The 20,823-nt window shown below is 51.7% G+C and overlaps 1 protein-coding gene and 1 long non-coding RNA gene across 2 annotated transcripts in view; both read right to left on the reverse strand.

Moving 5' to 3' along the window:
- Positions 1 to 4,190: 4,190 nt before the first annotated feature.
- On the reverse strand, positions 4,191 to 8,723 carry LOC121102412. The gene is made up of 2 exons (XR_005834499.1): positions 7,967 to 8,723; positions 4,191 to 6,839 (listed from the first exon to the last, which is right to left on the reverse strand). It is a non-coding gene; the product is annotated as an uncharacterized LOC121102412 (long non-coding RNA).
- Positions 8,724 to 14,778: 6,055 nt separating this feature from the next.
- The window catches only part of ZZEF1 (zinc finger ZZ-type and EF-hand domain containing 1), a 99,779-nt gene continuing 93,734 nt past the window's right edge, over positions 14,779 to 20,823 (reverse strand). Inside the window, exons 53-55 of the mRNA XM_040629827.1 lie at positions 19,405 to 19,558; positions 18,877 to 18,948; positions 14,779 to 17,181 (exon numbers count right to left, since the gene is read on the reverse strand). Coding sequence (XP_040485761.1) covers positions 17,101 to 17,181; positions 18,877 to 18,948; positions 19,405 to 19,558 — 307 coding nt within the window. The 3' untranslated portion in view covers positions 14,779 to 17,100. The remainder of the gene's footprint in view (positions 17,182 to 18,876; positions 18,949 to 19,404; positions 19,559 to 20,823) is intronic.

A 20,823-nucleotide genomic window follows, 5' to 3' on the forward strand; every position in this document is an offset into this window, starting at 1 on the left:
CACATCCAGAGCCCACAGCCCTGCGGGAAGGGCTCCTTGTACAATTACCCTTAGTTCCTTCACCCGAACACGACGTCCCGCCAGAATGTTTCATCCCCTCCCCCTATGTTCTTTCTCTCTCGTACATATTGACTTTTATTTTATCTTTTTATGTTCTGTATACTGTTTATTATTTGTTTTAAGTAAAATTACTTGTTTTCAATTGAACACGTTGTGAACATTAAGTACGTTCCCAACACTGTACCACCCCACCAGAGAACATTGCTGCAGAGTATCTCCTTCCCCAAAGGAGACCCCGAACCAGAAGCCTCCCTGCCCATTTCTCCCCCAGCTCAGACTCTTGCAACCCCTAAGCTGTTTTCTCTCTCTGTTCCTTTACCTGTTCTGGATGTTTCTGTAAGTGGAATCACATAATAGGTGCCTTCGTGTCTGCCCACCTATTTTCAAAGGGGACTCTTTTTTTCTGTGTTTATTTGACATAGCATTTCCCTTATTCGATACCGAAATCCCCGATGGATTACAGATCAGACATAATCATAGAGACCACTTTAGGGATTATGGGCACAATCTCAGGGCCGAGACCCCTGTTCCTGCTGGGACACCACGGCCTGACCTAAGACAGGAAACAGCTGGTTCCTCCTGTGACCCACACAGAAATCAGGGAAATGCAGAAACCTGGTAGACACACCACAAAGGGCAAAAGCATTGCTCACAACCCAAGGCCAGAGAAATGTTTCTCCTGCGTCTGGTCCAAACCATGCTCCAAGTCACTGGGTTCTACAGGGACAGAGACTAAACACATGCAAGTCCAAGGGGGAGGATAGGCACGCGGGGAGTGTGTCAGAGATGCGGGAGCTCCCGGGGAAGGACTCCAGCAAAGGAAACCCTATGGAGGCAGCCCTGGGGAGAACGTAAGGAAGCGGAGGTCTCCTGCAGGTCCCCTGGAGAGAAGGTACCACCAAACGAGCTGTCCGAAAACAGCCAGGTCAGGGTTCCAGGAAGACACCAGAGGCACAGGAGGAACTGGGGAGCATCTGAAGGTCAGGTGGGGACAGTCAGAGCTTCCAGGCCCTATTCCCTAACGCTCCTCATCACTCAGCCTTTCTTACAGTGAGTCTGCTTGGTTTCTATTTGCCCCAACTGTTACCTGTTGCCCTGGGCAGTAGAGACTCACATATGCCTTTAAATGTTTTGGACATTGAATGCCATCCAGTAGCCACCTCACTACTGGGAGAGTTGGTGTAAGCAAGAAGTCACAGAAGGCTCCATGGGTCTGGACTTGGTGTTTTCCTCTCCTGAGATGGGGACACCTGTGGGAGGAGCAGGTGGCCAGCTGGCCCTGGGGGTATATGTCCGGCATCTGGACTGAACAGGTCTTCAAAGCTGCAGATTGGCTGGGATCATCTTCAGGCTGAGAAGGAAGATGAGGGGAGCAGAGGGGAGCAGAGGAGGCTCAGCTTGGAAAGGAGAGGGCTCAGCCACTCCTTTGGGGAAAAGTGGGTCAGGTCCAGGCTCATGGGGACAGACCTTAGGCCACTTGTTAGTGAAATAACCAGTCCTAAAGGACAATCGGGAGGACCCCACTCGTGAGGGACGGACAGCACTCTGATTCATAGAGATGGAAGGAGCTGCTGGGTGCCGGGGCTGGGGAGGGGAATGGGGTTAGGGTCTCGTGGGAGAGGTTCAGTTTGGGATGGGATGAAGTGTGTGCTGGATGGAGGTGGCAGGTGCAGAGCAGTGAATACGTATTGCCACTGAATTGTACCCTGAAACGTGCTTAACGGTATCAGTCGTATGTCCACTACACCACAATAGGAAGGTAGTGAGTCAGGAGGACGGGGCCATCGCGAGTCCCAGGAGGGCCTGGAGCAGGGACCCTGTATCTTGGTTCTCGCTCTCACGCTCTGCCCCTAGTTGGTGACCGAGCGCACAGTAGGCACTCAGTGAATGCTTGCTAACACATAGTGCAGAGAGAGTCCACAAGTGCAAACCCTCCAGTGGGCACTGAGGGACCCCAACAGGGCGACGCATCCAGGCCCAGGAGCCAGTGCCCACACTCTCACAAACACCAGTACAAAATAGCCATTTAAAACCAAGGCAGGAACCAGAAATAACCCAGGAGGTGCTAGCGGTCACGGCCTCTGGCAGTCAGGGGACTGGGGGTCTGAGAGGTGGCTCGGCGCACCCCTGACCCTGAAGGCCCATGGCTGCCGCGAGGTGCAGGGACTGGGAGGAAAGACCTGCCAGGGCCCGTTCTGGCTCCAAGGCTGCTGCAGGGCCATTCCCAGCCCCACCAGGCCGTGTCTGTTTAGAACCAGGGAGAAAACCTTTTCCCTCAATTGTTCTTTTTAAAGATGGTTGCTCAGGGGCACCTGGGTGGCTCAGTCGTTAAGCGTCTGCCTTCGGCTCAGGGCGTGATCCCAGAGTCCTGGGATCGAGCCCCGCATCAGGCTCCTCCGCTGTGAGCCTGCTTCTTCCTCTCCCACTCGCCTGCTTGTGTTCCTCTCTCTCTGGCTGTCTCTCTGTCACATAAATAAATAAATAAATAAATCTTTAAAAAAAAAAAAAGATGGTTGCTCAGCATTGACACAGAAAAACATTCAACATAAAATTGGAGCCGTTCGCAGCTGCAAATGACCCAGAAATTATCAAAATGCACCAACCACAGGAAGAGGACCTTGTGCCAGCGGGCAGGCCTCCTGGGCGCAGGGGTGGCTGGGGGCCCTAGACGTGCCGAGCGGGCAGTGCTGGACTCCACAGTGAGGGGACAGAAGAAGGAACCCGCTCTGACGGCTCCACGCAGAGCGGCCACCCTGAGGGAGACGGGGCGAGCCCCTCATGCGTTCTGGATGACCTGCTGATTCTTGGGTGTGGCCCGAATCTCAGCTTCTTCAATGATGGGGGGTGGCGGGGAGGCTGGGGCGGGGGGGTGGCGCGGGCAGCCCAGCAGCCGCGGGTCCCACAGGTCCTCCCAGGCAGCACCTTAATGGGCTTGTGGTCCAGCAGGTACCTGTTCAGGAGGCTCTCATCGTGCCCCACAGCCTCGATCCCATTGGCCGGGTCAACCACCACCGCCTGGTGACAGGCCAAGGTCAGTTGGTGAACATCCACCACTGACCCCCAAAAAAGACCCCCATATAGTAAAAGTCACCCTGGTCCCTGAGGGGAGAGAAGAGTGATCCTGGCAGAGGGCACAGCGAATGCAAAGGCTTGGAGTCAGGCCCGAGGCACATGTGGGATGACCACACACCTGGGTGGACCACGGTAGGGAGTGAGGTGGGAGAGGTGAGGCTGGAGAGACAGGCAGGAGGGGAAAAGACCACAGAAAGGCTCATAGGTTATGTTCCGAAAAGATAACTCTGGTTATTGGAGGATAATGGTCTCTGTGCAGCAGAAGACAGGGAGACCCTCACCCTAACCCTAACCCTCTAACCTCTAACCTCCAACCCCAACCCTTTTTCTTTAACTCTAACTTTAACCTTAACTTTTTACCCTTAATTTTGTTCCTTACCCTGAAAATACGTCCAACCCTATCCTTCTAGGCCCAATCTCTGGATAATCCTTTCTGTAGTCCCAGCCAATGCTCTTTAAACCACTAACACTAACCCCAATTAAATCATCACCAAAATATATTCCTATGTCTTTTGTAAAGTAGGTGTATGAAACCACATCAGAATAATTGCCATATGAAACCAAGAGGACATAAATGTCTTGTGCACCATAAACAAGTGTCTCTTCACCAAAACTTCGAAGGCTATTCAACATAGTGAATCCAAGCAATGTTATACACTGCAATAGTGTTTCACATAAAAACTTGTGATCATATTAATTGATGCAAAAAAAGTTTCTAACCAAAATCCAGTATAAGTTCATGATTAAACACTCAAGAAAGTAGGAATAAAAGGTAATTTGTTCAATATACCTACAGCAAAGATATTGCTCAATAATGGACTGAAAGTTCTACCCAGAAAAATGAGGCAAGAGAAAAGGTATCCACATGTGAATGGAAACAATAGAACTATGGCTATTCAGAGACCAGAGATGATAACATCTTATATAGAAAGCGTCCTAAAGAATCAACGAAAAATGATTACAGCTAGTCACCTAATTCAGCAAAGTTATAGGACAAAATACCAATACACAAAATCTCTCTTATTTGTATACACTAGCAATGAATCATCCAAAAGGGGTTTAAGGAAACAATTTCATTTTCGGTACCATAAACATTGACAAAATATTTAGGAATAAATGTAATTAAGGTGTAAGTCTTTTACGCTGAAAATTACAAAACACTACTGATTAAAATTAAAGAAAACCTAAATAATTGTGAAGACACCCCCTGGTGAGGAAAAGATAGTACACAATGCAATATGCAGACTCAATGTGGTTCCCAGGGAAATTCACAGAGGCCTCTGGAAGGAAACACATAAGCTAATTCTAAGGTCATATGGAAAATCAGGGACCACGAGATAGCCAAAACTATCTTGACAAAGAAAATCAAAGATGGAAGCTCATACTTCCCAATTTCAAAGCATAATACAAAGTAACAGTAAATAAAACATTGTGATACTGTCATAAAGGTATGCATACAGATCAGTAGGATTTAATCGATAAACCCTTTCATTTATGGCCAATTGAATTTTGATATGGGTGGACAACATTTCATTGAGGAGAGAAAGGTCTTTTCAACAAAGAGTGCTAAACAATTGGCTATCCATGTGCAAGAAATGAAAGTGGACCCTTACCTCACACCACAGATAAACATTAACTCAAAATAAGTTAAAGGCTTAAATGTAAGAGGTAAAATTATAAACTCAGTGAGAAATAAATGGGGATAAATCTTCATGACCTTGGATTTAGCAATGCTTTTAGATCTGACACCAAATCATAAGTGAGGAAAGAAAACATAGAGAAATTTAATTTCCTCGAAATTAGAAACCCTTGTGCATAAAAAAGCCCACAGAATGGAAGAAAATATTGAAAATTATTTAACTGGGAAAAGTCTGTTATCCAGAATATATAAAGTGCTTTTACAACTCATCAACAAAGGACATCAAAATTTTAAAAATGGACAAGGGACTTGGATAGACCTTTCTCCAGAGAAGACAAAAAAATGATCAATAACACTTGAAAAGATACTAAACATCATTAGTCATTATGAAATGCAGACTTAAACTACAGTGACATATGCTTTTACACACAGGAGAATCAGTGTAATCAAGAAACCTGAAATAATAAATGTTGGTAAGGATGTTGGAAAACCGGAACCTTTAACCTTGCTTGGGAAATGTACAATGGTGGTGCAGCCTATGTGTAAAATAGTTTGCATTTCCTCAAAAAGACAAAAATAGAATTGTCATATGGTTCAACCATTCTGCTCCTGGATATATACTCCCAAAGAATTGAAAACAGTTGTTCAAAGAAAACCAACAACAGGTACACAAATACTCATAGCAGCGTTTTTCACAATAACCAAAAGGTGGATGCAACCCAGTTGTCCATCAACAAATGCATGGATACACAAAATGGGGTAGATCCATAAATGGCAACATTGTTGTGCCATATAAAGGAATAAAGCAAAATGGTGCATCTGTGAAAACCAATATGGTGGCTCTTCAAAACATTTAACACAGAATTCCATTTCAGCATATGTACCCAAAAGAATTGAAAGCAGAGACGAGCAGATATTCATGTGCCCTTATTCAGAACAGCATTTTTCACAGCAGCCAAAAGGAGGAAGCAACCCAAGTGTCCACTGACAGATGAATGGATACACAAAATGTGGTATATACACAATGGAACACGATTCAGCCTTAAAAACAAAGGGAGTTCTGACACAGGCTACAACATGGACTGAACCTGGAAGTCATTACGCTGAGAGAAATCAGCCAGTCACAGGAGGACAGATACTGAGTGATCCCACTTATATGAAGTATCTGAAACACAAAGTATAATGTGGCTGCAGGGGACAAGGGAAAAGGGGAATTGGGAGTCGGTGTTTCAGGCATACAGAGTCTCCCTGGGGAGAAGGAAGAAGTTCTGGGCAATGATGTACAACCGTGTGAACTCGGCTAAGGCCACAGAATTGTGTACCTAAAATGCTTTAAATGGTAAATGTTATTAATGTTTAGTCATAGTGAAAAAGTGAATGAAGGACTGATGCATGTCACCACGTGGATAGACACTGAAAACAGCCCAAGTGACAAGCCATCTGGAAAAGGCCACCCAGATTGGAGCCATCTGTGCTACTTAAATCCATCAGAGTTGTGCAAGTACGGGAAAGTCTCGGGAGAAGTTCCGGAAGAAGAAAACTGGATCCGAATGGAGCAGGCCATTTCAGACAGCGGGGCAGGTGGCTACCATTGAAGTGGGGCCTGTGGTCTGGGTTATAATATGGAAACCACGATGATTTCCTCGTTCAGGGCTATGTGGTGGATCCGCGGGAGCGTGTCCCTGTTCGGGGTAAAACGCACTGAAGTATCCCGTGTGGTAAAGAAACGACAGCTGGGGAGTCTGCGTGTGGAGATAAAGGGTTATTTGTGCTGCTGCGACAAGTTCACTGCACTTTGAAATCACCGCAGAGTCAAGTACTCTTAGGAACAACCACGTCAGCACCAGGTCACAGGAGCAGAGGCACCAAGCTTCGTGATGGAGGCCAAGTCCTCCCAGACCCAGTTCACCCACCACGGAGAGGCCACTCGCCAGGGTAGGAGGCCACACGTTAGCAAGAGACTCGTGGGAGAATGACATTGGCGGCCCCTGTGTCTTGGGTGCAGGAGAAGCAGCAGGATCTGGAATTCCAATTTTCCACAACGCTCCACCAAAAAATGCTTAGAACTCTGAAAATGCATGAAGGGAAACCTCGGTAAAGTGGACTGGGGTCGCCAGAAAGGGGACTGGGCGGGGAGCCGACCACTCAGTGTCAGTTACAGGCCCCACATTAGAAGCCCCACAGCAGAGAATCATCAGTCACAGGCCCCAAAGGGGAAGACCCCGGTTTCACCTGCTCCCAGAAATCACCACCCCTGCAGCTCAGCTGGGGAGAACCTCCATCACCCCGAACCCCGCTTCTCTCCAGGGGACTTTCCTTCAGAACAGCCCTCCCAACTTCCTCCTCCTCCTCCGTGAAATACCAGAAAGGGCACAGCCCTGCTCTCGGACACAAATGATACACCGACGACAGACGTCACGGCGACAGACAGCCCTGTCCTCGGATACCCGTGAGACACCGACGACAGACCTCGAGGGAGACGGACAGCCCTGTTCTCGGACACCCGGGAGACACCGACGACAGACGTCGAGGGAGACGGACAGCCCTGCTCTCGGACACCCGGGAGACACCGACGACACATGTCTGGGGAGACGGACAGCCCTGTCCTAGGACACCCGGGAGACACTGACGACAGACCTCGAGGGAGACGGACAGCCCTGTCCTAGGACACCCAGGAGACACCGACGACAGACGGACACCCGTGAGACACCGACGACAGACGTCGAGGGCGGCACGCGGAGACCGGAAGACACTCTGCGCTCGGGGAAGAACCGACGCCGTGAGAACACCTGCTCTCCCCACAGCCGTCTGTCTGCAGAGTCCGCGCTGTCGCTACCGAACCTCCAGACGCCGAACCGACTGCCCGGACCGGCTGTGGACGCCGGAGGACCCTGCGGGGCCGAGGCCGGGGGAGCACGAGCACCGGGTGGGCGGCCGGAGGCTCCCTGATGGCAGACGCCTGCGGAGCCCCCGGAACCGGATCCGTGTGCGCGTAAACACGGACCCGCGGACCAGCCCAGCGGATCAGAGCCCAGAGAGGGGAGACCCCACAGCCCCTCGCGCAGCCCCACCAGGGACCCCACGGCACCGCACAGAAACCACGGAAACCCCACCGTCTACCCGCGCGCCCTGCCTCCGCGGGCTCCTGTGAGCACGGACCCCTCGGCAGTCCCCGCTCAGGCGGCTTCTCCTCACCTTCTCCTCCCGCGGCGGGTCCTGAGGAGACCCGGGTCCGTCGGTGTGGACCCGGACCCACGTCCTCCACAGCGGGTCCTGAGGAGAGCGGACTCCTGACAGCGTGGACGCTGCCCCACGTCCTCCACTGCGGCTCCTGTTAGTGTGGACGCTGCCCCACGCCCTCCACAGCTGGTCCTGAGGAGGCCGGGCTCCGTCACAGCGTCTGCGCATGCCCGGCTGCGGGTGGGAGCTGGGGTCCTGCGCCCTCTGCAGGCGGTGGAGGCAGTGCAGGACCAGGTGAGCTCACCGTTCCGTGGAAGCACGTGCTCCCTCCCTGGGTCCAGCTGAGTCCATTAAACTCTGAAAATTCAAGCAGAATGGAGCCCAATATCCCCCAACTTCTCCAAAAATAGCTAAAGAACACTTAATTGGAAACAATATGGAAGGACAACTGTCCCTGACCCAAACAGTGGCACTGAACATGACCCTGGCCCTGACCCTGAAGCAGACCCACACTCTGACCTGAACTTGATCTCAAGCCTGGCCCTGACCCCAACCCAAGACCCTAACCCTAACGCCCAACCCTAACAATGTTCACAATAATCAAAAGGTAGGAACCATGCTAATGTCCATCAATGGGGAATGCATAAACAAAGTGTGATTAAGGGTTTGGGTTTGGGTTCAGTTTCAGGTTCAAGTTTGGATCAGGGTTCTAGATCAGAGTTTGTGTTTTGGATCAGGGTGAGGGTGAGGGTTTAGGGTGAGGGTAATGATAAGAGTTAGGGTTTAGGGCTTTAGGCTTATGATTTTGGGTTTAGCGTTTAAGACTTTGGGCTTAGGGGATAAAGTTCACTGTCAAATTTGGGGTTTGGGCTCCAGCTGGGGAGGAAGATAGCAAGCAACCAAAAGAAAATGTCACATGTCCATGAGTGGCCACCTTCTCTACATGTCGGAAGCAAGCCTTGCCTGACAGGAGGGAGCCACACCTGGACCTGGTCCCTCTGTGTGGGCTGCCCTTGAGCATAGCGGAGGATGTGCTGAGCTGGGTGTGGGTGCAGCGGGGAGATGGGCAGCTGGCCACAGAGGCCACCTGCCAAGTACCCGTAGGACCAGCTCCCTGTCCTCAGCTAAGGCTAAACAACAATTATGTTTATTTACATATTTACTGAGACAGGTAAGGTGCTCAGTGGTTTGAGTGACTATATTCTGTCCCATTTTATTTTTTAAAAATACACTTCATAGAGGTATGATTGACATACAAAAAGCTCTACATAATTAATGCATGCAACTTGACCCGAACACTAATATCTAGTTAAGATATATTCTGATTTAGGTTGTGGTCCATATATACAATGGAATATTACTCAGCTATCAGAAAGAACGAGTTCTCAACATTTGCTGCAACATGGACGGCACTGGAGGAGATAATGCTAAGTGAAATAAGTCAAGCAGAGAGAGACAACTATCATATGATTTCTCTCATCTATGGAACATAAGAACTAGGAAGATCGGTAGGAGAAGAAAGGGATAAAGAAGGGGGGGTAATCAGAAGGGGGAATGAAACATGAGAGACTATGGACTATGAGAAACAAACTGAGGACCTCAGAGGGGAGGGGGGTGGGGGAATGGGATAGGCCGGTGATGGGTAGTAAGGAGGGCACGTATTGCATGGTGCACTGGGTGTTATACGCAACTAATGAATCATTGAGCCTTACATCGGAAACCGGGGACGTATTGTATGGTGACTAACATAATATAATAAAAAATCATTTAAAAAAAAGATACATTCTGATTTAGAATATGGCTCATAAATTATCTGATGGTTTTTAGGAGTTAGGGGATCCAGGGACCAACCTATTCTCTTATTCTCCCTTGAATTTGATAGGTTGAAACACCCTCCGCCACGTGCAATCTGGAGAGTGGCCACACGGGGGCAACAGCGAGTAAATAGTAGCGCAAACCCCACCACAAAGCCAACTGTTCTTCATCCTGTAAAACCTTGTTCATTCAATGTTTATAGATCATTTTACAGATTATTAAAAGTGTGACTTTTTGCTGAGTTTTTTAAAAAACCGAAGTAATTCTTTGAAACTGTTGAAAGTATAATATGTTTTTAAAATTCTCGGAGCTGTTCTTAGGGCGAGCAGATGAAGGCCCAGGGGGCCCGGGAAAAGGCTGTTACTATTGAATAACCTGGGAAACAAGTATGACTGATATTCCACTTATTTTCAGAAAGAATTTGTGTCAATTAACAGGACCGAAGCCACACAAAATAGTGCAGTTCAGAGGAAAGCAAAAGCAGCAGAGAAAGAGCCACACCCAGGGGCAAAGAACACAGACCGCAGAGGCCACGCTCAGGCCGATTTGCAGTGTGTAGATCGTCTGGAGCTAGAACGCCCCCAGTGCCCCTGGGGTCGCGGGTCAGGCAGAGCGCGTCCCCTGATGCTGCACTGTGGTCACCAGTCGGCTGTCGTGAAAACAACGTGAAATGTCTAATGCAGCAGCTGATGAGAAAGCACGCAATGAGAAGTGGCTCTTGTTATTACAGTTCTGTGTATGTCCCTGAAGCCAACAGCAGTGTGAACGCAGAGGGGAAGGTTCACGGTAGCTACAGACGTTGGTTCAGCAGGGGAGTANNNNAGGGCGGATGCAGGGGATTTCCACGTGGCTGAGTAATGACTCCAGGATGCTCATTGCCGAGAACCTGCCTGTCCTTGATCTTGGAGGACAGCAAAATGACCTTGACAATTGAGCTCTTAATTGGAGTCCTAGACAAATCCTCCAGCTTGAATTCCACTGCATCTAGCATTCAAAGTTTCCCATTGGGGCACCTGGGGGGCGCAGTCAGTGAAGCGTCTGCCTTCAGCTCAGGTCATGACCCCGAGGTCCTGGGATTGAGCCCCGTGTCTGGTTTCCTGTTCAGCAGGGAGTCTGCTTCCCCTCTCCCTCTCCCTCTGCCTCTCCCCCCTGCACAGCTCTCTCTCTCTCAAATAAATAAAATCCTTTTAAAAACATAAAAAAATAAAGTTGCCCATTAAATACTTATTCCCATTAGCTTCTTATTAATCTCAATCACTAGAACATACAGGGAAAACTAGAAATAACATATTTGCCTGTCTTCTGCATACCACTGGCTCCCCCTTCCCCAAATCCAATATATATTGAAATGCTGTATGTAGTTTATTGCAATATTTAACAATAAACGATATCTAACAATAAGAGATCATTTAAAAGACCACAGAGAAAAATGTAAAGGAAAGTGGCAAGGAAAAGGGGAAACGTGGAAAAAGATGGCAAAGGAGAAAATAAGCCAAGGCACCTAAGGAACACAGAACAGCTTTCTTATGAAACCCGTTTGACCCCTCCTGCCTCCTCCCTGCTGGGTGCCCTCATAGGGTGACAGTTGGGTTTCCCAAGCGTACAGTCTGTGCTTGTCAGCAGGAAGCCCAAGTCACACAAGTTTGTGAGTCTCAAGGGCTTACTCCCTCTGACCTCTGGGAAGCCCTTCTGGGGAGGAACCAGTATGGGGTAAACATGATCCTGAGCCCCAGACTCCAAATCGACCTGAGCTTTTAGTAACGTCCACTGCCCCATCTTCCAGACTCGGGATGACTCGAGATGCACCAAAGAGCGGAGAACTAACGAGAACCCAAGAGATCCAGACGGCCAACCACTCTCATCAAAAGGCCTCCCAGTGAGCTGCTGATCTTGGCCAATCTAAGGAGTGAGCAGAGGGTGACACGAGACCAGACGGGGCACCAGACCAAGCCTCGTTCTCCATTGCAGCTGACCGGATGCCCCGAAGGAAGACAAATTGAGCCCAGGAGGAAGGACCTTCTGATCACTGCTCATGTCGCAGGTAGCTAGCACGCTGACAGGTGCACAGAGCGCACTGGGAACCTGGAGCTCGCTCATCTCACGCGGGCAGATCTCTGCATGAACCTTTCACATGAATCACCCTCCCTCCCCAAGGTCGCTCAGGCAGGCTCTGAGCGAGGAAGTCTCTGGAGTTCGGTGAGGTGGTTGTTAGCAGCTGCCTGTGAGCAAATGGTGGGGGGCCTGGAAACGGAATGCCCCTCTCGGCCCCTGGCTGGTCACTGGAAGCAGAGGTGCTTCTCGTGTCAAGCCCAGCCGCTTTCCTTCGGTAAAAACAGACGGCGTGTCTGGGGTCGCTGCAGCTCTCGCTCTAACTTCCCGCGGGAGCCGCAGCGGTGTCTGTCCTGTGCCCACATGGGTTTCAGGTACACGAAAGAGCCGCCCTGAACGCTGCCCCTCTCTGACCAGCAGGAGACCTTTGTTACCGTCTATCTATTCACTGTGCCTGTGCTCTCAATAATTTGTAGATAAATTCAGATTTCTGAAAATCATTTTTCTGGTGACCCCGTCTTCCCCATGAAGCTCCACTTGGTTTAATCAACTGAGAAGAACCTTCATCTCTTGCTTAGAGGGGACCCCAGGGAACCCATTTGTATGAAGATTCAGGGAAGAAAAATGGGTCCTTGACCTGCTTCAAAACTGCTGTATCCACACAAGTAGACCTTGAAAAAATCATTAATTTTTTTTCAGCTGGGAGGGATTTGCTGGAGAATTTCAATCATGGGTTCTTGGCTGAAACATGTTGCCTTCTCCCCAAATTAAATTTTTTAAAACACTTTGCAAACCTACAATCCAAGTTGGCATGCTCCTGCTTTTCTTTACATTCAGGACTTTGAAACAGAATAAGAGAGTATCCCTTTGTATTAAATTTGGATTTTGCCAATATTCCATAAAAGTGGTCATTATTTTTATATATCTTTCTACCAGCTTTTTTTTACTTATTTTATTTAAATTCAATTAATTAGCATATAGTGTATCATTAGTTTCAGAGGTAGTTCCGTGATTCATGAGCTGCATAGAACACCAGGGCTTACTTATCACATCCCGCGCCCTCCTTAGTGCCCGTCACCAGTTACCCCTCCCCCCACCTCTCTGTGGGCACAAATTACGCACACGTGCATGCAAGCAGGTGGACCTCTTCAGCTGCAAGTTACACCCACTCCAAACTCACTTAGGCTAAAAAGAGAATTCATTGACTGACAAACTTGAAAAGCCTGAGTTGCAGCTGGCTGCAGACGAGTTAGATTCCCCTCTCCCCACCCTACTCGCACGCACGTGCACACCTACTCGTGCACGCACCTGCATGGGCACACATGCACGTGCACATGCAGGCTGGAGACTGGTAGCTCCAGGTCTCATTCAGGGTCCGAATGATGTAATTATGGAGTCAGACTTGGACTTCCACTCTAACAGCCTCGCGCTCCCCAGGCGGCCAGGTAGCTGTGGGCGTGGCAAGCCTCTTGCTCTCTCCAAAGCCAAAGGCAACCAGCAGGGGCTGCACACCCCCACCCCCCCGCAAAAGCCTCCCAGCAGACTGTAGCTTAACTCTGCACAACTGGAGGACGCAGGCTCCAACCAGTGGGTCTTGGGATGGTGTGCGTCCAGCAGACGGAGACGAGGGGAGCTCCCAAACTTGGTTGTCCTCCTGAGCCCCCAGAAGGCCCTGCCTTTCCTGAGATTAAAGTATCTCAGCCTGCAAAAAAAAGGGGATTTGTTGTCAGGGGAGAAGGGGAAGGGGCGGGAGGGGCCACAGGTGAGTGACTGTGTGCACAGGCGCACGGGGCCACATTTCCACCCGCCTGAGCATGAGAGCCTGGCTTTGTACCCAGGTGGCTCTGTCGTACGAACTTGCATGCTGAATGATCGGGCAGGTGCGTGCTGTGGCGGTGGCTTCGGGACACCAGATCTGAGCTGGTCTGGCTCTGCCCATTCCTGTGTGACCCCGAGCTGACCCGTTGTAACCTCCAGGTCTGGATCACAGGAGAATGCGGGGCCGGTTGTTTCCCTCGTTCTAAAAGGCTCGACTTCAGATCGTGTCCGTGGCTGTCAACTGTTTACTCCTGTGTTGCTGTGGGCGGACGACCTTCAGCACGACCTTCAGCACCTCCGCTCCTGCTCTCCGCGTCCTAACGCCGCGCAGCGCGGGGCTCAGGTGGACTCTGGACCGACTTCTCAGAGCGCAGGAGGCACGGTGAGGAAGGAGAGAGAGGAGATGAGGGCCGCGTGGGCGCAGGGCACCCTGTTCTGCTGAGCCTCACTCCGGCCGCAGGGACGGTGAGGGCTGATACTGGGTCCTGGCCGCTGTCCCGATTCCTCGAAGGCAATGTGGGGGCTCTGGGAAGACGTGTCAGATGCTTCCAGCTGGAGCAAATGGCCCTTGAAGGTCCGTGAAGCCCGGCCCCCGCTGAAATGTCTAATTCACTGAAGCCAGCCCTCAGCCAGAGGAATGAGGCCAAGAGGGGGCGGAGCAGCGAGTGGCAAACCAGAGACGCCAGCAAGACTGAAGGAGGAGGAAGCCGAGACCCAGGGACCGGCAGAGGGCAGCCCCACATTTAGACAGAGGCCGGCCAGGAGGAGGCCCGGAGTCCTGCCTCCCTCCGCTCGGCTGGCTACTCGCTGCCCTGTGAACCGCGCGGGGTACAGGGGGCAATTCCGGCCGGAGGAGCCAACCTGGGGGACAGCAGTGTGGGTGCAAACCTCCCAGCAGTCAGCAGTGCCCGAGCGACACAGGGCGAACATAAACCTCGACCGCCCGCTTCCTGCGCGGCTCCAGCCCAGGCTCGGGCCTTGGAGCCAGAGGGGCCACTGAGCTGCGACCCTCCTGGTTCCTGCCGACCCTGAGGCCTCGAGACTCTGGCGATTCCATCCCTCTGGGCTTGGTAGAAGCTCCAAGTACGAGCCTCACGAGAGAGACAGAAGAAAAGGGAAGGGAGAAAGAACCCCACACGCAGCGGTACGTTTCTTATATAGACTTTGTACAATGTATTTCTCTTCATTTGCATATTTTTCCCACAACTTCACATCCTTTTTACAGGCTGAACTCAGCTTGATATAATCAAAATTCTTTCTTTCAAACAAGAAAAATTCAAAATCCTGAACCCGTAAGAAAGCAAATTAAAAATGATGATGAAAATAAGTCACCCCTCCCATTAGGAGCAGTGTCCTTTCGTACAATATATGGGGTTTGGGTCAGAACCTCTGTATGGATCAGGCACATGTTTTCACGACACCTTTATTCTTGCCAGTTTTAGCTCCTGCCTGGCAAGTCTGCCTCCGAGGATCAAAGGGAGGCTGGTCTTGGAGGTGTCGGTTCCTTGGTGACGACTGGGACCCGAGGTGGGTGGGAGGCAGGGTGGCCGGGCCGGTGGGGCGAGCAGGGGAGGGCAGCAGCTGTGTGCCAAGCAGAACCCGGGCTCGCTCTATGCAAAGTGGTCAGAGAGACCAGAACAGCCAGGCCGAGGACAGACAACAGTGGGCAGAGGCCAGGTTTATTTACAATTCGGCCACCCAACGATAGACAGCAAAGTTGGTGGTGACTGCCCCTAGGTGTGACCCTGCCCTGCCTGTCCGTCCCGCCTGAGTCAGTCAGTCCGGGTCCTGAGGGCTGTGGATGGCAGCGAGGTGAAGTGGTGAGTGCACGGTCTTGTCTTTCAGACCCCCCCCCCCCCCTCAGAGTCGGGCCCCGACACCTGCTCTGTGACCTCCCTCTGCACTGCGAGAACCACCTGGGTCTGGGTGGTATGCACGTGGGGCCTTCTCTGGGGGTGCAGGCAGAGTGGAAGAGAACGCGTTTCTACCAAACCACAATGCCTGCCTGAGTGCATCCTGACACCACACGGGCCGGGGTCTCGGACCTTGCTGAGGTCAGGGCAACGGGCCTTAGGTCACCAAGTTCCTCACCCAGCCCCGTCCCCGTTGAATGGTGCCTCACAGGAGGGCTCCACGTGCAGCCTGGGGGCTTGACTGGGGACCACACTCTAGGGCTGCAGGACGCTGCCGCCCCTCGGCCTCCTGACCCGGAAGGCAGAAGTGCTTCTGCAGGAAGACCCTCCTGGGACCCACAGTCTTGGGCCCTTCCAATCCAGACCCCTGCAGGGAACAGTCACATGGCGGGGCTGACCTGCTCAGCTTGGCCCTAGCTGCAAGGAGCCTTCCGTGGGCCCAGATGCCATACTGGAATGGCAGCTGCCCGAGGCGCTCTTCGCGCCCGCGAGTCCCGCTGAGGCTTGCACACAGCCCCCGTGCCGGCCCGGCCTCACACTCCAAAGCATGGCTTTGGAAACACATTCATCACCAGCACTGCAGGGCACGACTGCGATCATAAAAAGGAGAATGGGAAACAGCACTGGCTAGAACTACTGCCGCTTTGCCAGACCAACGACCGCCAAGCAAGCATGGAGTCCAGAGGTGGATGTGACGGGTTACCGTGACCACGGAAAAGAAATAAAAGCATCATATATTTTTTGTTTGTTTTTTGGTTTTGGGTTTTTTTTTTTTTTAACTTCTAAAATAATATCTCATCTGATAACACTCCAAGTCTTTAAGTACAGAAGCTTTCACACAAACAGCGTGTCCCCCGAATGGCCGTTCCACTGGGCACCCTTGAGACCTCCCAAGGGAGCCATGTGGTTGTGTTTTAAAAATGTCAGGTGGAAACTGAAATATGTGAAAACAACTAAACGCAGATGTGCTGGGAACCAGAGCAAAAGCGATGCCCGTGGGCGGCCCGCCGGCTGTGACCAAGGGCACTTGTGCTCACCGAGGGCTTCTGTGGGACGGCCACGTGGCCAGGACAAGCTCCCACCGGCTTTGGTTTGGACTGCCCAGTCCCAAGAAGCAAGAGCAGAAGAAGAGCTCCCAGGCCAGGCCGCTGCTGCGGGAGGCCCTGCCGAGGACGGCAGCTCTGGGCAGGCTCTGTCTTCATGGGAGGGGCAAGTGCGGCCGCTCCAGCTCCGCGAGACAGAACCCTTGCCGAGGAGAAGCCTTTCAGGTCTTGCCGGGCTGTGGCTTCCACAGGCACAGAGCCTGAAGAAGGCGGGTCTCGGAACAGTCGGCCCTCCTGAACAGCTCTGCGCCCTGCTGCTCACGCGCGGTGCCAGCTCGTGACGCGGCAAGGTCTCGGACGCGTGGCTGTTTGGCATTCTACTCGGAGTGGAAGTGGGAGCTCAAGGGCAGCTGGGCACGGACGCCACAGGCGTTTTCCTGAATGAGTTTCAATGTCCGTTCTAAAGTTCTTGCGGACAGGTTAGCTAGTTCCATGCACGCCACACCAATCTCTAACACTCGACATTCCAGAGGCGGGTTGCCTTGTTTGGGTAGTTGATGGCCAGGCTGATAGCAGCAATGTTCTGCAGAGCCTGTGGAGGGAGAAAGGGTCACTGCCAACGTCGAACCATTCACTTGTTCGTTCATGAAGTGCGAACTGGACAAGACCCTCAGCTGAGCACTGGGGGTCATCGGGAGAGTAGGGACAGACATGAGCCAGATGTGGTTCCCCTCACCCAGAGCTCCAGCCTACAGCGAGGGACGGCTTCTCTCAAGACCCCGTGAGAGCTGCAAACATAGGGCAGAAATACTATCACGGCTCTGAGACAGGTGCAGGTGCAATGCCGGTGGGCTCAGCGGACCCAGAGGACATGGCCCATGGGGCGTCTGGGCAAGCTCTTTAGGGAAAGGGAAGAGTTCAGACGAACAGAAGCGGAGAAACAAGCAGCCAGTGTGGGCCCCAGTAGGAAGGTGCTGGGAAGCGCTGGAGCCAGGCCGAGGCCGCTGTGCGAGCTCAGCACAGCGAGAGTAGAGGGCAGTGGGGGGAGGAAGAGGCAGAGCACTGGCCCAGCACAGAGGAGCCTGTGGGGCGGGTCAGCATGAGGGCGAGGAGACGGGACACGGGGACAGGCAAGAGGGAGGAGCCCACAGGAATACACGACACGGAGCTCTTGGTGCCATATGGTCAAATCTCCAATTTTCGCTGTGTGTCATGAAACCAGGGGTGGTCGAGGCAGTGCGGGCAGGATCTGTTAGGAGGGGCAGGAGTTCCTCCTCTGCCCACAGGTCTCCGGAGAATTCATACAAACACCTCTTAGTTGATGGGGGATTCCCACATCCCAGCAGCCTCCAGGCTTCCCTGCGAGACGACCGTGTGTTCACTGAGCAGACGTGCCAGGAACAGACGCCGACTCCTGCGTGACCCTGGGCAAACCTCCCCCTTGTCTGAGCTCAGCGTCCCCATCTGTCCGCTGGAGGGCTGGACCACAAGCTCTCGGATATTCATGGGGTCTGTGAGCCTAAGGCTCTCAACGTGTGGTCTCGGCCTGGAGGCTCCTGAGACCCTCACAGGGGCTCTGCACAGTGGAAAACACTGTCGCAGTGATGCTGAGCCATGAGTCTGCCTTCTCCCCCTGCACGTCGCCGAGCATAGCGCGGAGTCTCCCTGAGGCCGCTGTGCGCCAGGACAGCCGCAGCAGCAGAGGCGCTGCCCGGGGGCTTTCTGTCAGAGCAGATGCGGACGACCGCCGCTCTCCGCGGGAACGACTGTATTTTGAAAAATACAGCTGCTTTTCACAGAATGTGTTACTCATATGAACAAGAAATGAGTTTATTATTTCTTAAAATGAACTGATAAATGTTTAAGTTTTTTGTTTTAATTTCTCATTTAAAATCTCATTTAATTTCTAATGGCATATATCAGTATGTAGAACACGTCAACACAAGCTTTTGGGGATCCCCAGTAATTCAGAAGTGCAGAGGGATCCTGGGACCAAACTGTCAGGAGCTCTCCTACCAGGGAAGAAAGTTACATCCCAAACTGTCTGAAACCTGACTGTACGGAAACCTCAGTCGAACTGTCGATTTAAGGCATTGGCTGTTTTAGTTTCAAAGACACAAATTCTTGTTGATGTCTTCTAAGCCCACAGTCTAACATGAATGACACCGATAACCGGGCTCAACGGCTCTCGGACAGCAGAGGGAAGCAACTGGGTTGGGACAGAGCTCCGTGCCGACCCCGGGGGCAGCGGGGACAGGGACGGCTGGCTCTGGCGGGGACAGAGTACCTGTGCCGCGCAGCGGAGAAGGTGGTCATCAGTGGTTAAGGCCAGCAGGTAATCCTGCAGCAGGCCGAGCTCCTGGGGAGAGAGCAGAGATGCAGCGTCACTGGACCAGTGCCCAGCGGACACCCACCCACAACCACAGCAGTCTCGCTCTGCAGGGCGCCTCATGGCACGACCTCCCTGGAGAGCCGAGGAAGGGCCTGGACCAGGAGCAGCCCTGTGCCTGGGTCCAGGGGGGGCTCTGCCCTGACTCACCCACGTTCCTCATGTAGAAAATGAGGGGTAAGCTAAAGAATTCTGAAAGGCCTTCATCTCTCACATTCAATGGGCCTACTCTGCTCATGGGAGGAAAAAGGAGGAGGAAGAAGAACCCATCCGTTTCATTCTCCAGAATTCACTATTGTCAAGGACGAACCAAAAGCAGTTCTGTCCCCTTTGGCTTTAGACCTGACAGAATAAAGTCTTCCCAGAGGCTTGGGCAGAGGTGAGGACCCTGCAGGGCAGCCCCTGGAGCGCTGGTGGGACCCTCACCTGGGCGCGGTTCTCGGTGACGAAGAAGAGCTCGGTGAGGGCGCGGTGCAGGGGGAGGAGGATGCCCGGCTGCGTCACGTCCTCAAACAGGCTGTACTCCATGTGGCTGAAGAGCTGCCACAGCGGCTTCAGCAGCGCAAGGTCACAGAGGTCGCTGTGGGGGCGGGGCCAGGCGGGGGTCAGTCCTGAGACAGACGCCAGAAGGACGCCCGCTGGCGGACCCCCGACATTGAGGAAAGTCATTACCCTCCCGAAATATTCACCAGCAGCAAACAGGGAAAGCGGCAGGACCCAAACTTCAAAACAGGGCTCCAAGGAAGCGGGAGACCCTGAAGCGCAGTCACGTAAGTCAACTGCACGTCTTTAAAATGGGTGCTATGAAGAACTTCCATCGGCGGTGGAAGAATCTTGAGATGAGGGTGACATGGAAAAGAGCCACACATAAAACTGCATATGCAAAATAAAAGTAAAACACAAGTGCACACACAGTATCGTGTGACCATGTCAAAACCAACAGTGAACACACAAAAAATGTTATCCGTGGTTGTCCCTGTCGGTTTCCTAAATTTTTTCTTTTCTAAGTATTTATTTATTTGAGAGAGAGAGAGAGGGCACAAGCAGGGGGATGGGGCAGAGGCAGAGGGAGAAGCAGGCTCCTGGCTGAGCAAGGAGCCCGATGTGGGGCTCGATCCCAGAACCCTGAGATCATGACCTGAGCCGAAGGCAGATGCTCAACCGACTGAGCCACCCAGGTGCCCCAGTTTCCTAGATTTTCTGCAACGCTCATTGCTTCAACAATCAGAGAACAAGAGAAGATTTAAAAGACGGTGATGACCCATGTTACAATCTCAGGATCATGAAACACAAGAAACGTGCTGATGCGGGTGTCAGCCAGAGCCCTCCGCAATCCCACGGGCCTCTGGTGAGAGACTCGCTGACATTTTTGACTCAGAGGGAGGATGTGCTTTTCATTTCACATCAACGTCCTTCAGAGCAAATAATATTCTTTTTTTTTAATGATTTTTTGTTATATTATATATATATATTATATATTTTGTTTGTATTGGCTGTGACTTTCTGTTCTGTATCACTCTTGGGGCCTTTTTACTTTTATAGAACCCCCCGTAATATCTCCTGTAGGGCTGGTTTCGTGGTTACAAAATTGGTTAGTGACTGGCGATTCTGAAATGTCTTTATTTCTCCATCAATTCTGAATGACAGCCTTGCTGGATAAAGGATCCTTGGCTGCATGTTTTTCTCTGAAAGAGCTTTAAATATGCTCCCCAACCCTTTTCTCATTCCAGGTCTGTAGACAGGTCTGACGTAATTCTGATGCCTTTGCCTTGGTACATGAGAAATTTTTTTGCCCTGGCCGCTTTCAATACTGTATCCTTGGATCTCATATTTGCGAGTTGCACT

The sequence above is a fragment of the Ursus maritimus genome, unplaced genomic scaffold (genome assembly GCF_017311325.1).
Source record: "Ursus maritimus isolate PB19 unplaced genomic scaffold, ASM1731132v1 scaffold_14, whole genome shotgun sequence".
NCBI classification, from domain to species: Eukaryota; Metazoa; Chordata; class Mammalia; order Carnivora; family Ursidae; genus Ursus; species Ursus maritimus.